Consider the following 15,611-nt stretch of genomic DNA (forward strand, 5'->3'; position numbering starts at 1 on the left):
CACCACCCAATCAGTTACCACAGAGCACGTGCTGTGCTTCAGCTTCCTGTGCTGACACAGGGGAGGCTCTGACACCTGCAACAGCATCCACTAGCCACAAGTACCCCAGCCTGTGAGTGGTTCTGTGAGTCGACTTCACCTGTGCCCGGTGTACCCACCCCCTGCCTTACAGGTGCCTCCCATAACCTGGCAGTTCCTAAGGACAATGACAGGAGGTCCGACAGCCACCTTCTGCAGATGGCTGTGTCACTATGTGCTGAGACAGAAGGCAACCTTAGGTCCTTTCCTCCTCATGTCTCATGCCGCCTGGTCCTGCTGCTTACACTCCACAAGAAGCTTCCACATCTATCAGGTAACTCCCTTCTTCCTCATGTTCGTGGCTGGGTTCCATTCCATCTAAGAAATGAGTCTCGAGTCTTAAGACTCATTCTGCCTAGCTTCTGTGTTGACCCACTGGGAAGCATGAGTCAGAAAGGAACAGGAGACAAGGAACGAGGCTGGAGCACAGAAGCTGCTCGGGCCCAGTAGAGCACACACTAACACGCATGGCTGTGCCACGTAAAAAAGGTGCCGTCACAGGGCTGCAAACCAAGCTGACCCTAACTCTTAAATAAATCTACAAACAAAGCCAAAGGGTCTGATAACCATAGCAGGCCAGCATGCAGACAGTGGCAGTGGGGAGCCTGCAAACAGAAAAGAGACCAAGGTTGGGAGAGTGTTTGCTGTATGTGCACAAAGCTCTGGGTTCAATCCCCAACCCTGTGTAAAAACACTCATATGGGAGGGAAGGGAGAAGGTTATTGCTGTCATTTAGTCTTTGCACTAAAAGCTCATTGAAAGGAATGTGTTCTCATTAGTCTTAACCAGTTACCTCTTTCAAAAAAGCATCATTCAACATCAAAGTAAGAAAAAAGGAGAAATTTACCTGATCACTTTGTCGAGCGAGGATGCTAACTTCTGTTGAAGCTGCCGATGCTGCCAGCACTAAATCCCTTAAGAACCAAACCAAAAGGTCATTACCAAAAGCTCATCATCAGTTGAATCTGACTGCGTCTGCAGAGCTAATACTGGGCTGGTGAGAGAATGGAAGGCGCTACAGGTGGTGCTGAGCTTTCTAGTTTGAAAAAGCCTTAGAGAACCTACCCACTACTACTCACTGTGGTTGAAAAAACTGGACTTTGCGGTACCGAGTGTGGTGGCAGCCCTATCCCTAGAGGCAGAGGCAGGCGGGTTTCTATGAGTTTGAGGCCAGCCTAGACTATACAGTGAGTACAGACTAATATTGAGACTTTGTCTCAAAAACAAACACACGTACTAGGCTTTGCAAGACTAGTACATATTGATTACAAACAGGTGAGGGTTGGGAAGTCGCCATCCTAGCCATAGGACATTACTACCCATCCACTCGGCATACTGGGGGCTTCTCAGCCTGTATTTCCCTCTCTTGCTGAACAACTTCCTACTGAGGTCAGTGACTGAGGGTGTGGCCTGACAGTGACAGCAAGAGCGCTCTGCTCACCACTCCTCGACATAGCTGAGGTAGTAATGATGCTGACGCTCTGTGCAGCTGCTGTAGCAGGGCTCCATGAAGTTCACAAATACTTCTGGGTGCTTTTCTTCTTTTTTCTATGAACGAGAGAGGGGAATCAGATGTGCAAGTTCTTTGTACTCTACACATGTAGATCACAATTGCTCAAGCTTAACCAGAAACTGGATGCGAAAGTCTGTGCACAAACATAGGGATGAGCTCTGGAAGTACACTGGGTAACATAAGGAACAGAAACCCAAGCCCCAGGCAACTGAATAGGAACTAAATTCTGCCATGCCCTGCTACAGGAAACACAGGGGTGACTCACTCAGCCTTCATGTTACTTGGTTTTGTCTCCTTTACAATAGACCCACAGGCTTCCTCAGAGCCCATCCGAGTGCTGTGAAGAATCCTTCACTGACCATTCTCGGCCTACCACAGGAAGCACCAGGAGTCAGCCAGTACTTTTGTGACTATTACTCCCATGGAAAGACTTACTGATATCATGAGAGAAGACATCTTGATAAATGTAGTTTTAAACTGACCCTCAGCAGACACCTAAGATTTACTACAACAGCCTGGTATGGTGGCGCACTCTTATAATCCTAATACCTGGGAGGCTGAAGCAGGATTGTTGAAAATGTAAGGCCATCTTGCACTACACAGTGAGTCCCTGTCTCAAAAAAAAAAAAAGAAAAACAGTGCGACACTTCCTCACATACTGGCTCCGTGTAAATGTGAACACAGCATCCACTAAAGCCTGAGCTGGGAGCCCAAGGGGTGGTGAATCAGAACACTGTTACAACCTTCCTGAGGGGCATGCTTTCTAAAGCTCATCAAAGATGGAAGGGCACAGAGGAATATGCATAGAGTTCCAGCAGCTGGGAGACAGAGGCAAACAAATTATAAGTTCATGGCCAAACTGAACTATCCTGAGGCAAGACCCTGCCTCAGAAAACCAAGGAAGGGCTAAAAACATAATTCAGTGACAGAATCCTCACTTGAGTGTCTGTGGCACAGATCAAATCTTAAGCATCAAAAACAAAACAAAAAGATCTAGAGATTTCACGTCTCCATATATATACTAAAAAATACACAGAATTACCACCCAACATAGACATAAAAGGATCGATGTCTCTTTAAAGAGGGAGAGAGCTGAAGCATGGACATGCAGGGGCACAGGAAGAGCCACATCTCTCCTCTACAGAATAAGGGGCTGACAAACGTCAGAGGTTTCGAAAGAACCAGAAATAGAAAGGGCTCCTCCTGCTTTTTGTTTTATCATAAATACACTTTATTTCATTATAACTGCACATTCACACTGAGGAGCATGTCCCTAACAGCAGGTCCAGAGTGCTGCGGCATCATCAGCTGTCTCCAACACCTACGTCAGTAACCTAAGGGAACAAACAGCCAAAGCTTCTGCTACTCCACAGCTGTGTTCCTGTTCTGATTTTTTTGTTTGCTTGGTTGGTTGGTTTGGGCTTTGTTTTTTTCTCTCCATTTTCTTTTTTGGTATAAACACCACCACAAATTTTAAAAGCTATTTAAAGCAAATATCATAGTGGTTGTTTTTCTGAATGTACTCAACATACTCCGAGATAAGATTCTCTGGAAATCAGCAGTGAGACTCAAATCCTGAGGCACCTTCTAGCAGGGGTAACCAGGACCGTTCCCCAGGAGGAGCTTTCAGATGCCCTGCAGAAGCCATAGGTGCTTGCTGAAGCAAGAGAGCAGGGGACAGGGCAGTCAGCACCAATGCCTGGACTCACTAGATCTGGATGGCTCAATGTTCAAGCTGCATTTCGGGTTGCAGAACGGGCTGCAATGCCCATTTGTGCTACAGCTGTGGGGTTGCTCATAGGTGCTAGCTGGCCATACTAAACTTGAATGTCACTGCCCTGCAGCGGCGACCTGTCTATTCTTGTAGCAGCAGGGTCTGAAGATGCCATGGCTATGAGCTGAGCACCCTACAGGATCTCCCCTGGATCATCTCATTTCTAGCAGGCCAGGCAAATCAAGTGAGTCTCCTTTTAGAGGCCAAAGCTGAGAGTGATTAACTAGGCCACTGAATCACCACTGACAGGAATGGGATTCTGGCACAGGCCCCAAGACAATCCATCCTGACCAACATGATGAATCTGCAGTTTGCCCTCACTGTTGTGCGTGATCTGCACCTGCTCCCCTTAAGGCACCTGGGCAATGTGGAGCTGGCCCTGTGGGATTACTTGTACCTGTCCATCCTCTCTAGTTTGGTGGATCTGCACTTACTGAGTGTTGGCCAACATGTAGTGTGGGGCCTGTGGCTACGACTGCTATAGCTCACTGTGGGTAGAGGGGTGCCCATCATCGTCTCTGAGGCACTATGAGGATGAGGATGGTGTCCTCCAAGAGAAGCTCTCAACTGCCAAGCTCTGGCCTCGCTACTTCCACAGCCAGGCTGTATGGCACTCAGAGTCAGTGTTCTGATTTACTGATACTAGTTAGATCCCATGATTCCAAATTTATAGAAGAGGCCACACTGGATGCCATAGCTAGAGAAGAGGTCCAGCTGCTTCTTCCCGTGCTTGACCTGGCCTGACAAGTTAGCCACGGCCTGTACCTCACGGTGGAACAGGTAGTCCAGCAGTGTTAGTGCCATCTTCTCAGCTGTGCGAGTTCGTGCTGATATGCGGCATGTCAGAGGGGATGATGACACTAGTGCCAATGGCATAGTCTTCCTCAGAGTTCAGGGTGCCAAGTGTGATCTTGCTTCCAATGTTCTGGCTTCCCCAGCTGGCCTCAGTTAAACACGGAGTCACTGGTCTCTGACCTCATCTCCGATCTTTATTGTGGCTGTCATCCTGACCAGGCACCTTCACCACAATGGTATTCTACCAACACCCAGGAACAGCACATAGCATTTTGTTGCAGGTCTGTTGCAGGCACCAAGTGGGGAACAAGCCACCATGGGAACCTGAATGGGACTATGCTGTTTGTTGGTGACCAGGTCTAGCTTCTCTTCCAGAGGTTTGCAAGTAGCCTCGAGAGCTTGCAACTTGGCCTCAATGCTAACCAACCACAAACATACTGTCTGGTTAACAGAGTACAGGAAAGACTTTATAGAGGGATCTTGGCAACTGAACCCTAGTTGCTTCAAAGCAGGCTCACCATCATCTGTCACAACATGATTCTCCAAAACAACTAGATGGTCAGGACTCAGGTCTTGCACTTCAATCTGAAGCATATCTGCCAGGTCCTGCTCTGACATCATCCAGAGCAGGAGAAAGGGGCACACTGACAAGCAAGAGTGCAGAGGTCACAGAGTACTGGGTTTCTATAACTGTGTGGGCTGCAGAACTCTGGTAATGTTTGTCGGGGAGATACGATAATAGCATCTGTCCCCTCAAGAGAAGCAGCAGTTCTCCCTCCTTCTGTTTCATTTTGATATTTCCTGACCCAGCACTTAGAGGCAGAGGAAGGAAGAAGAGTTTGAGGACCAATCAGACTATCATACAGTAAGCCTGTCTCCAAAACAAGAAAATGGAAGCAGAGAGTTGAAAATTTATATACTAAAATAGCAAGTTGTTTCTGAATGGTAGAATTAAATATTCTTTCTTTCTTGCTGGGAGACAGTACATGCTTTTAATCCCAGCTCTTGGGAGGAAAAGGCAGACAGACCTCTATGAGTTAGAAGACAGTACGGTCAACAGAGTGAGTTCCAGGACAGCCAGGGCTATGCACAGAAATCTGTCTTGAAATCCTCCCACCTCCAAAAAGAGATGACCTTAGTAGCTGTCTTCTTCTATAATAAGCATTTCTAAATAATTTTAGGGATGTTGAAGCTGGCACAGCCTCTCAGGAGCTGAGGCATGAAGACAGTATGCACTTGAGGGTAACCAGACTCCAGCCTGGCTAGTGTAAGACCCTGTCTCAGGCAAAACAAAGCAGCCGAACTCCAACAGGAAAGCCCAAGCCCAGCACCCTCTGCACCCAATGCCCTCAGCCTGGCAATGTTATTCAATAACAATAACAATGCTATTGTTCTTCACTCATGGACTCCATTTACTTCTCTGCTCAGCTGAAGCCTTCAGAAAAGCCTTCACTGACCCTGTCTGCAATGGCTGCCCTCGTCATCATCTGCCCTGTCCCTCTCTTCTCTTCACCCCCACACCCCCATTACTCTGACGACAAATTATCAACTACCCCATTTGCCAGCATGTGGGATCCTTAAAAGCTAGGACTTTGACCTATTCCCCTCTGTATGCTCAGCTTTAAAGCGCCACACACACTACCTGCATCTCTTAAATATTTGATAAATAAATGAATACTAAAAAATAAGATAGGGATTAGAGATAGCTCAGTAGAGCACTTACAGCCTTTACAGAGGACTTGGGTTAAGTACCTAGCGCTTACATGGTGGCTTACAATCACACTCCAGTTCCAGGGGAATCTCATGCCAATTTCTGACCTCTGTGGGCACCGGGCACACATGAAATACACATACCAGGCAAACACTCATTCACCTAAAATAAATAATTTTTTTTTTAAATTTATGTATGTGAGTACACTGTAGCTATCTTCAGACACCCAGTAGAGGGCACTAAATCCCTTTACAGATGGTTGTGAGCCACCATGTGGTTGCTGGGAATTGAACTCAGGACCTCTGGAAGAGCCATCAGTGCTCTTAACCGCTGAGCCATCTCTCCAGCCCCAGTAATTCTTAAAAATCAAGATATTTCCTTGCTTTTCTAAATCATAGCATAAGTAAACACATTTTATCCATTCTTTTAACTTCACAACTCAATCATGCTTGTGGTGGTCTGAATGAGAGTGGCCCCCATAGGTTCATATGCTTGAATGTTTGGTCCCCCAGTTAATGGAACTGTTTGGGAAGGATTAAGAGATATGGCTTTGTTGGAGGTGTGTCACTGGGTGTGGGGGTTATAAGATTTCAAAAGCCCACACTGGGCCAAGTATCTCTTTCGCTATCTGCTGCTCCAATCAGGATATAAAGTTTTCAGCTACTACTCCAGTGGCATACCTGTCTGCTACAATGATCATGGACTAATCATGTAAAACTGTAAGCAAGCCCCCAAATACTTTATAAATGGACAAGAGAATTTTGGTTCAGGACCATGGTGTGACACTGAAACCTTACCCCTGAGTAAGGCTACTAAGGAAAGGAATTTAGTTCTAAGTTAGCATTACTACAAGACTTCTGTGAGTCTCAGAAAACAAAGCTGTTCTTTCACATGCTTACCGGGAGTAGAGCCATCACCACATCTGGACAGGTCTCCAAGGTCCCATCTGCACCAGCATAGACTATCGTGAAGACATATGTACCAATCCACAGTACATCCAGAACTGAAAAACACACACCCCTAATTCCTAAATAACCAATCTCAGCAAGAAAGGATGCAACAAAAGGCAGTATTCATTTGGAATAGTCACTATGTGCTACAAGAGTTAACTAGGAAAAAGAAAAGAAAAAACAAACAAAATATAAAAAAAAAAAACAAAAAACGAAGTACTACAGCTTCACCAAAGGTCTATCCTGTGGTGAATAACAATATTTCACAGACACAGACACAGACACAAGCTTCAATGGGTTTTCTGCAGGATTATTATTAGGAAAATGATGAGGAGTTCTTATAAAAATGTAAGATCCATTTTAAGCCAAATACCTAATAACTCATGACATTAAGTGTGAGACTGGCTCTCACATCCTCCTGAGTAGGGACGGGGGATCTCACAGCTATATCGGCTGAAGTAGAGGCCAGAGACTAAGCAAAGCAGTTGTTACCTCTGACAGGATGATCTGACTCATAAAACGGAGGACATGGAATGACCTTTTTTTCCTGCAAAGTCTGAAAGAGATTTGAGAAATGTCAAACGAAATAATAATGCTTCAGTGAAAGAGTCAAATCCAATCAGATCCCCTAGAAACAGGTATTCTATCCTCCTGCCGCCACCACAAGCCCCCAGAGACAAGAACACCACTGTTTCCTAGCAGCATACCCAGGGAAACGCCCACATGAACACCTTCAGATGCAGCTGATGAGAAGGCTCCAGTGCAGCAGCACACACAGTGCAAGCCTCTAGCGCTGATGCATGATCTCAGTAGAGCGCACAGGCCTCTCCACACACTAGGTTACTATAGAGTCACTGAAGAGACAGCTGCTGCTCCCTGCACAGAGCTGGAACAATGACCTCAGCCTACTAAGTTATTAAAAATAAAAAGGCAGAGCCAGACGAGATGACCCATATCTTTAATGCTAGCCCAACCCAGGAGACAGAGGCAGGCAGATCTCTTAGTTGGAGGCCAGCCTGGTCTACATATCAAGTTCCAGGGTAGACAGTATTAGATAGAGACCTTGTCTCAAAATAAACAAACAAGCAACCAGGCAATTAAGGAAAAAGTAAAACAATGTAAATATAAACTGCATTATCGTTTTAGAGGCTAATACTTCCCAGCAGAGTATGCACTCAACCTCACATAACAATGTTTGACAAGAACAAGCAGAGGTAGTTGTGTGTACTCCCAGTTGTTAAAGAGACTCAGTGGTTAAGAGTTGTAAGGGACGATGCATGCATGTGGCTCACATACAGACATACACACAAAGCACTCAGGATGATAAAATGCGTGTGTGTGTGTGTGTGTGTGTGTGTGTGTATTCCCCCTGGACACGATGGTGTACACCTTTAATCCCAGTGATCCAGAGGCAGGCAGACCTCTAAGAATTCAAGCCCACCCTGATCTTCACAGGGTAGGCTTCTCAAAAAAACAAAATAAAACAAAATGGGCTCATAAGGAGAGGAAAGAATGCAGGCAGCAGCAGGAGCATCTGTTTTGTTCGTTGCCCACAACTGGAAAAACTAAACCTTTAAGACATCTGAAAGATAAAAACTGCCCACTAACTTCATTAACTCCTTCCTTTTCTAAGCTGTCTGTTGGATTGATCCTCTATGCAGGCTGCTTAAACAGACTTCCTTAAGACACGGAAGATTTCAAACAAAGCCAACTAACAGAGCATAGCTGTGAGTAGAAATACCTCCTCCTGTTTTATTTTAACATTTCTTGATGTTAAGAACCCCGAGCAAGGATGACTGGTTGTGAGACGCCTTTAATCCCAGCACTTGGGAGGCAGATGCAGGCAGATTTCTGAGTTGGAGGCCAGCCTGGTCTACAGAGTGAGTTCCAGGACAGCCAGGGCTATACAGAGACACCCTGTCTCGAAAAACCAAAAAAACCAAAAACCAAAAAAACCACTTCTTTCTTTTTAAAGCAAGCACATAGATAGATTGCTATATTTTACATTAAAGGAAAAGCAAAACCAGTGCTTGTCCACATGGGTGATCTGTATGAGCAGCCATGAAAGGGAGGAGAGCTGACTACATACAACAGTGACACCTCTGGAAGGACATACCGAGGGACAGAGCAAAGAGGGCCAATCTTTTCTCCATTCAGAGAGATCCGTTATAGTGACTATAAATTACATTTTATTATTTTGTAATGCTAAGGATTGAACACAAGGCCTCACACATGCTAGGCAAGCACTCTAACACAGATATTCTTAATCACAAACTACTTATTAACACCAAAAGACAAAAGTCACAAAGACATCCCCACCCCCACCCCCAGCAGTGGTTAAGTAGGAAAAGTTCTCAAGTGCAGAGCAGTGACTCACAGGAAGATACTGGACCACAGTTCCATTCTGCTTCCCAACTGCCAGCTGCTTTCCTTTGGGGCTCCAGCATACTGGGAAGAAAATGCTGCCAATTAAAAAAACCAAAGAAAAGAAAGCCAGCCCTAAGATCTAGACAGCTACATCATCACCACCACGGAAGGCCATGAGATCATCCCCAGGCAGAGGAGAGAGCACAACCATTTTTTAACAACATAAGCAAACTAGGACTTCTCACCAGGCTGTTAACTGAGAGCTAAAAATGCTTTTCCAGAAGAATTTTGCAAGACAAGAAGAGGTCTTTAAGGACCAAGCAATCACTGTGTTGTTTCTACTTGTTACTTCTAGTGCTTTATGAGGTACTTTAAAGTATGACTCAAGCCAGGCGGTGGTGGCACACACCTTTAATCCCAGCTCGTGGGAGGCAGAAGCAGGCGGATTTCTGAGTTGGAGGCCAGCCTGGTCTACAGAGTGAGTTCCAGGACAGCCAGGACTACACAGAGAAACCCTGTCTCAGAAGAAAAAAAAAAAAAAGTATGACTCAGATGGCCATTCTTTTAGACTTAGAAACAATTATTCTCCAAAAATCCTGTTTTAAATGAGCTGTACCAAAATATTTCTTTATCTCAATAGCCCTAACACATTTAAAGGAACTTAAGCATGCTGTTGGGCTTCAAGACCACTAACTATAGAAATAAAGAATATTCTCAATTTCTACCCACTCCCTGTCCCCAGCAGTCCACACAAAATTAAAAGCCTTCCACTTTGCTTGCAGAAATTAATTTTTAAATAGCCTGCTGTGTCTGTACTTTATGGGTGAGAAGCCTTTATTACCCACCACATGTGACTCCCATTGAAGAAGGAAGCGTGGCACACACTTTCACCACATCTGTAACTTGCAAGACAGAAATACTGCCATCAGTCAGACAAACTGCCACCATGGAAGAAACAGTGGGGTTCCACTTCATATCATTCACCATCCCACTGGCATCATTTGAAAGCTTGTGATAGGTAAATGGGCGTTTCAGTGGTTTAGCCTGTTAAAATAAGAGACAAATGCAAAATAAACTAATAAATTAATAAACACAAAGCCATTTAGGATTCAGAGGAAATAATTGAATATGCATTCTTTCTTAAAAGCCAGCTTTCTATTTCTTCATAACCAAGTCTGTCTAGCAATCTACTTGTTACAAACAATTCAATGAAGCTCAGAAATGGCCGTCAAGTATTCCACCACAGAGAAACTGCTGGCAGGGATATGGAAATTCAAGAGTCAATAAATAGCAGGTAGAGCACTAAATTCTCGGTCTGCTTCTTAATAACCTTAGCTGGGCTTTTTGATTTCTTTCTTTGGTTCTTGGTGGGGTGAATTTTATTTGCTCCATTTTTTGAAACAGGTTCTGGTTTGCATAGCCTGGGCTGGCCCCAAGCTTCAGACTAGGACTACCAGCATATGCCAACATGCTTGGCCAGTGTTAACCTCTTTGAAATCTGCCTTTCTATCTGTAAAATGAAGACATCTGTCTCTACTATAGGAACCATGGGAAAAAAAACAAGCCATGCAAATACCTAATCCCAAGCAGAAAGCCAGTGTTCTATTACTGCTACTGAATAACTTGCCTGGATCAAAGAATCCAACATCAGGAGATCCTAGATCAAACAAGCAGACCCTTGACCCTCTCCACTAGTTCCTGGTTTCTTACAAAGCAAATTTCTAAATAGTCTCATCACTTGATTGCCTTGTGTGTAAATGAGAAATGTTAACTTGGTACAGGAAGAATTATAATTTACAGCCGGGCAGTGGTGGAGCACGCCTTTAATCCCAGCACTTGGGAGGCAGAGGCAGGTGGATTTCTGAGTTGGAGGCCAGCCTGGTCTACAGAGTGAGTTCCAGGACAGCCAGGGCTACACAGAGAAACCCTGTCTCGAAAAGCAAAAAAAAAAAAAAAAAAAAAAAGAATTATAATTTACTAAAATAGTTCCTGTCTCAAAGACTTACGAGTCTATATTTAAGGAGTATTTTTGTAACCTCTATTTTAATCCAGAAAGACAAAGACTTCACATGTTAACCTGAGTCCAAAGGACACTGCAATTCCCCAAACTCTAAAATACAGTCTTACATATCCAGAAATAAACTCAGCTTGGACTAAAGGAGTATTGCTGGTTGTCAGATAAAAGTTCCTTGGGAACTTGTAAAACTAGTCCCCATCTCCCAAAAGGAGTCAAGTCCCTTACCTCTGAAGGGACATAGTCAGTCCATCATCATCTGAGCACTCATGCTGGCCTCGAGGCTCCTCCAATAGCACAGTGCCTGTCATACACTTCAGAGTCCATGCCAGCATCCCAGCCCCTGGACCTGTCCCCTACTCTAAGCCCTCAAGCTCATGGATATCTTTCCCTAACCCCCCAAACCCAGCTACTCACTCTCCTCAGAGCCTGCTGTTCCTGTCATGACCCCTGCCCCACCTCACTGTGTTGTCTCTGTTCTCTATCGCCTGCTGTTCTCCCCTTGGCCACAAAGCCCTGACCAGATTCACTCTTCTAGCAATGTTCAGTCTACTTCTTTCTCTCTCTGCTCTGGACTCTTTCAGATTCCTGAGTGTTTGCTTTCTTATAGCTACAGTACACACATTCCCCTTCACGATACCGTGAAGCAGACATGTCATCGATTTATACAGCTTCCAAGTTAGACCAGCTATGAGGTAACCTTGGCTTCCATGTTTAAAATAGTTTATAGTAGCTTACCTGATTTGAAAATGTGCGAACATCAAAAAAAGCTATAATGGAGCCATATTCACTAGACATCATGCACGCAGAGAGTGTAAGGTTATCACAGCTCAGTGCCAGATGATGTACTGGGAATTTCATAGGAACATTCAAGCCCTGGATTGTGTCAACTATGAAAACAAAAACACAGAAAATAGCATGTAATAGGCACAGTCATAGTCCTTTAATCAAGTCAATATGAAGGCACATTTTTACCTATGTAAACATATACCTGTTGGATATAGAGAAAAGAACTTGTCTTAAGAACTGCCATTCTAAATTCAGACTTCATTTTACCTATAGAGTGAAACAAAGTTCAAGTTCCCAGGCTCTGGGGAACTGAGGACTTTCTAGAAGCTCACCAACACCCTCTCTAAGCAACAATAGTTACCCAAAAGATAATGCCTGTCCCTAACAACAGAAAGAACAGATGAATTTGATTGGTTGAGCAAAAACACTTACATTCAACGTCAGGTAACAACAATCCCTGAGTCCTGATTGGTGAAAATTTTAACTGTAACTTGTCCCCAGGTGCTTACGATTTTTATGCTTATAAACCCTGCTGATTCAGCCCCTACTAAGGGCTGCCAGAGAAACAAGGCTGCTGAGTCCTTGTTGGGAGGCTCTGATCATCAGCGGCTCTGCTTATGTGTATTACTGTACAAGATTTGCTGTCTTGCAAGGCCGCTGGTGCATTCTCCCGGCTTCCTCGTGATGCACAATGGACACAGTGTAACAATACCTTGGATACCTGGTTATGGGAACTAAGCTCAAGTCTCCTATAAGCAGGTTAATGCTGCTTTAAATATCCCAAGACTCTTGCTTTGCCCTTGCTGAAAATACTTTTGCTACAATGCTGCAAACACACACTTCCTTCTGTTGGGTGATGCTGCCATGCCTTCTCCTGGACAGCTTCTCAGAGCCCACGTTCTGAGAAGAGAAAACTGAGCAAGAGAAAACCATAGCATAACAGTACGGTTTTCTTTCCTCTCAGAGGAGTGGCTCACAGAAACAAGAGACAGAGGGCTACAAAGAAAACTCAGAAAGGCTTTTAGAATCCTATCTGGAAGCCCCCTGCAAGGCCAAAAGAAATTACAATTTTGACATCAGAATTGTATCTTGGGAAGGAAATACAATGATTAGTATGCCACCGCAGCCCGGGCTCTGCTACACAATATAAATCAAAGAAAGCACTTACCAATTTTATTGGGATCATCTCCAGGTTTGTTTTGGATAAGAAGGCTTTTAGTCGGAAAAACGTTCAAGCCATTGGTGCCACCAGCAAAGAGCATACCATACTTATTGGATATGGTAAGCACACTCGCGCGCTCCTTGGGCAACTCTTCAGGAGAGTCAAAGATCCTCACTTTCTTCAGTGCTCTAAACTGAAAGTCCTGTTGTAGAATAGGAAACAAGATCAAGGAAGAAATTAAATCATGTCTATTACTATACTCCATAAACACAATTTCAGTATAACAAAAATATACTTATTACCTTGAGGCCAACAAATTTCTGTTTTTAGACTCCATATTTGGTGGTGCATGGCATGGCATAATACTAACATTTGCTGAATGAAATAGAGGGGCTGGAGAGAGGGTGCAATAGTTAAGAACACTGACTGCTTTTCCAGAGGATCTGGGGTCAATTCCCAGAACCCACATGGTAGCTCAAAACTGTCTGTAACTCCAGACAGTTCCTGGGGATCTGATACCCTCAAAAACAATCTGTAATCACTTTGTTAAGCTCTATCTGTAACCCCCACCACACCCTGTAACACTCCAGGTTCGGGTTCTAGTGAAAAGAATATGACAACTACCAGAGAAAATGCATTTCTACAGAGCCTTATGGGATTCTTTATCAAGGGTGTCTAGCACACTCATACTAATTTTCTTGCAGTCCATCTTTAATGGACATTTACTAAAAGACTGGGATACTCTTTTAATAATGTATTTATTTTTATTTTATGAGCACTGGTGTTCTGCCTGCATGTGTCTGTGTGAGGATGTCAGATCTCCTGGAATTATAGCTGAAGACAATTGTGTGCTGCCATGTGGTTGCTGGGAATTGAACTCAGGACCTCTGGAAGTACAGCCAGTGCTCTTAACCACTGAGCCAGCCCCAGTACTCTTAATTCCAGTTGAATTCAGTGGGCAAAAGTTCACAACTCCCCCATGAGACCACACTCCCCGTTCATAAAGGAACACACTGTCTATCTTTCTTTGTTATTATCATCCTAACAGTCATGACTGTACCACTGGGGCTTGGTGGCCTTTATGTGGAGGGCTGGTGTGATGAAGCAACACAAAAGAAACAAAACAAAACCTTTCTGGTTCTGGCAGTAATTCATATACTGCTATCCACCCTGTGGTTCTAAGGTCTCTACCCCAACATATCTGAGGAACCCATGCTCATTAGGGGGCTCAGCACAGGTGCTGACTCAAGAAAGAGTCACTGTTTCGGAGGATGATATGGAGCACTCTCCCCTACGTGCACTTTCATAACTCACTGTTCAAATGTCTAGCACCTTCCTGCAATTCACTCATTTCCAGGTGTCTACAGTCCTCTGCCTTTCCATTCTGCTAAATTATATAAGTGAACTATTAACACAGTATCTAGAAGTTGTGGCATGGGGGGATCACTTGGGTTCGATTGCTTTCCCTTTAGTCTCATGACTTCAAGCTGATTTCCAATGCCAAACTTGACTTTCTGTTCCTACTAACTAGGGGTTTTGAAGACAGACCATGTTTCTTGGTTCCACTTTAGGTAGTCTGGACCACCTTCAAGTATAGAGAGAGCTAAGAATTGGGTGTCTAAGCCAACTGTGGTGATGTACATCAGTAATCCCAACACTTGGTAGTTGGAGGCAGAGACATCAAGAGTCCAAGACCAGAAAGCCACCTTGAACTACAAGAGACCATGCCTAAAACGTAAGAGAGAGATTTAAAGCTTTTGCCACCTGACTTCGGATAATTTACTTTCAGAATTTGCTCCTCGTTATAAGCTGGTTGTAAGAGCTGCAGCGACGATGGCCACAGTACCTCTCACTCAATAAACAAGAATAGTTGTTACCCGTAAGGTGAGGCGTGTACAAACCCACCCAAGAACAAGTGACCTACACCTGGAGGTAACACGCATAGAGCTGCGGACACTCTGGGAGGCGAGAGATCAGAACCCTGCAAACTGTAGAGCAGCCAGCAGAGGCGGGGCTCCAAGGACTACCGCAGGCGGGGAGGCCCCGGCCAGTCTCTAACCTTCATCTCCCGCTCAGGGATCAGGGCATCCATCTCGTCTCCCATCGTGCCGCCTTCAGGATGTCCAAGTAGCTGCTGCTGCCGCTGCCGCTACCGCCCGCAGCCTTTCAAACACAGCCCAGGCCGCTCAGGGCTCAACTTCCTTCCCTCAGCGCCAGCGGCGCGCGGAAGATGCGCGTTTCCGGCGCGCGTGGCTGACGTCACTCAGGCCGGTTTGTACTGTTCTCTAAAGCCGAGGCCTCTTCAGAAGTCGCGCGCTCGCCAATCCACAAGGCCCCATTGGCCACTTCCGGCAAGGGGGTGTGGCCACGAGGCGCGGGCTGGCGTCCGCCTTCCTTCGGGTACCGCGTGCACAGGCTCGCCTTTTAAGTTTCTCTCTTAGAGACGCACTTCCTGGTA

General features: G+C 45.0%; 1 protein-coding gene and 1 pseudogene across 2 annotated transcripts in view; both read right to left on the reverse strand.

The window, feature by feature from the left end:
• Nup214 (nucleoporin 214) overlaps positions 1 to 15,379 on the reverse strand; it is a 91,115-nt gene extending 75,736 nt beyond the window's left edge. The window contains exons 1-9 of one of the 2 annotated variants that reach the window (XM_028757192.1): positions 15,213 to 15,379; positions 13,160 to 13,355; positions 11,941 to 12,092; positions 10,034 to 10,232; positions 9,199 to 9,269; positions 7,314 to 7,377; positions 6,771 to 6,874; positions 1,520 to 1,626; positions 926 to 992 (exon numbers count right to left, since the gene is read on the reverse strand). In XM_028757192.1, the coding sequence (XP_028613025.1) occupies positions 926 to 992; positions 1,520 to 1,626; positions 6,771 to 6,874; positions 7,314 to 7,377; positions 9,199 to 9,269; positions 10,034 to 10,232; positions 11,941 to 12,092; positions 13,160 to 13,355; positions 15,213 to 15,257 (1,005 nt within the window). In that variant the 5' untranslated portion in view covers positions 15,258 to 15,379. The remainder of the gene's footprint in view (positions 1 to 925; positions 993 to 1,519; positions 1,627 to 6,770; positions 6,875 to 7,313; positions 7,378 to 9,198; positions 9,270 to 10,033; positions 10,233 to 11,940; positions 12,093 to 13,159; positions 13,356 to 15,212) is intronic. The other variant, XM_028757191.1, reaches the window with a different exon arrangement.
• LOC114612213 lies at positions 3,300 to 4,781 on the reverse strand (annotated as a pseudogene).
• Positions 15,380 to 15,611: the final 232 nt, after the last annotated feature.

The sequence above is a fragment of the Grammomys surdaster genome, unplaced genomic scaffold, assembly GCF_004785775.1.
Source record: "Grammomys surdaster isolate TR1022 unplaced genomic scaffold, NIH_TR_1.0 126133, whole genome shotgun sequence".
Taxonomy (NCBI): domain Eukaryota; kingdom Metazoa; phylum Chordata; class Mammalia; order Rodentia; family Muridae; genus Grammomys; species Grammomys surdaster.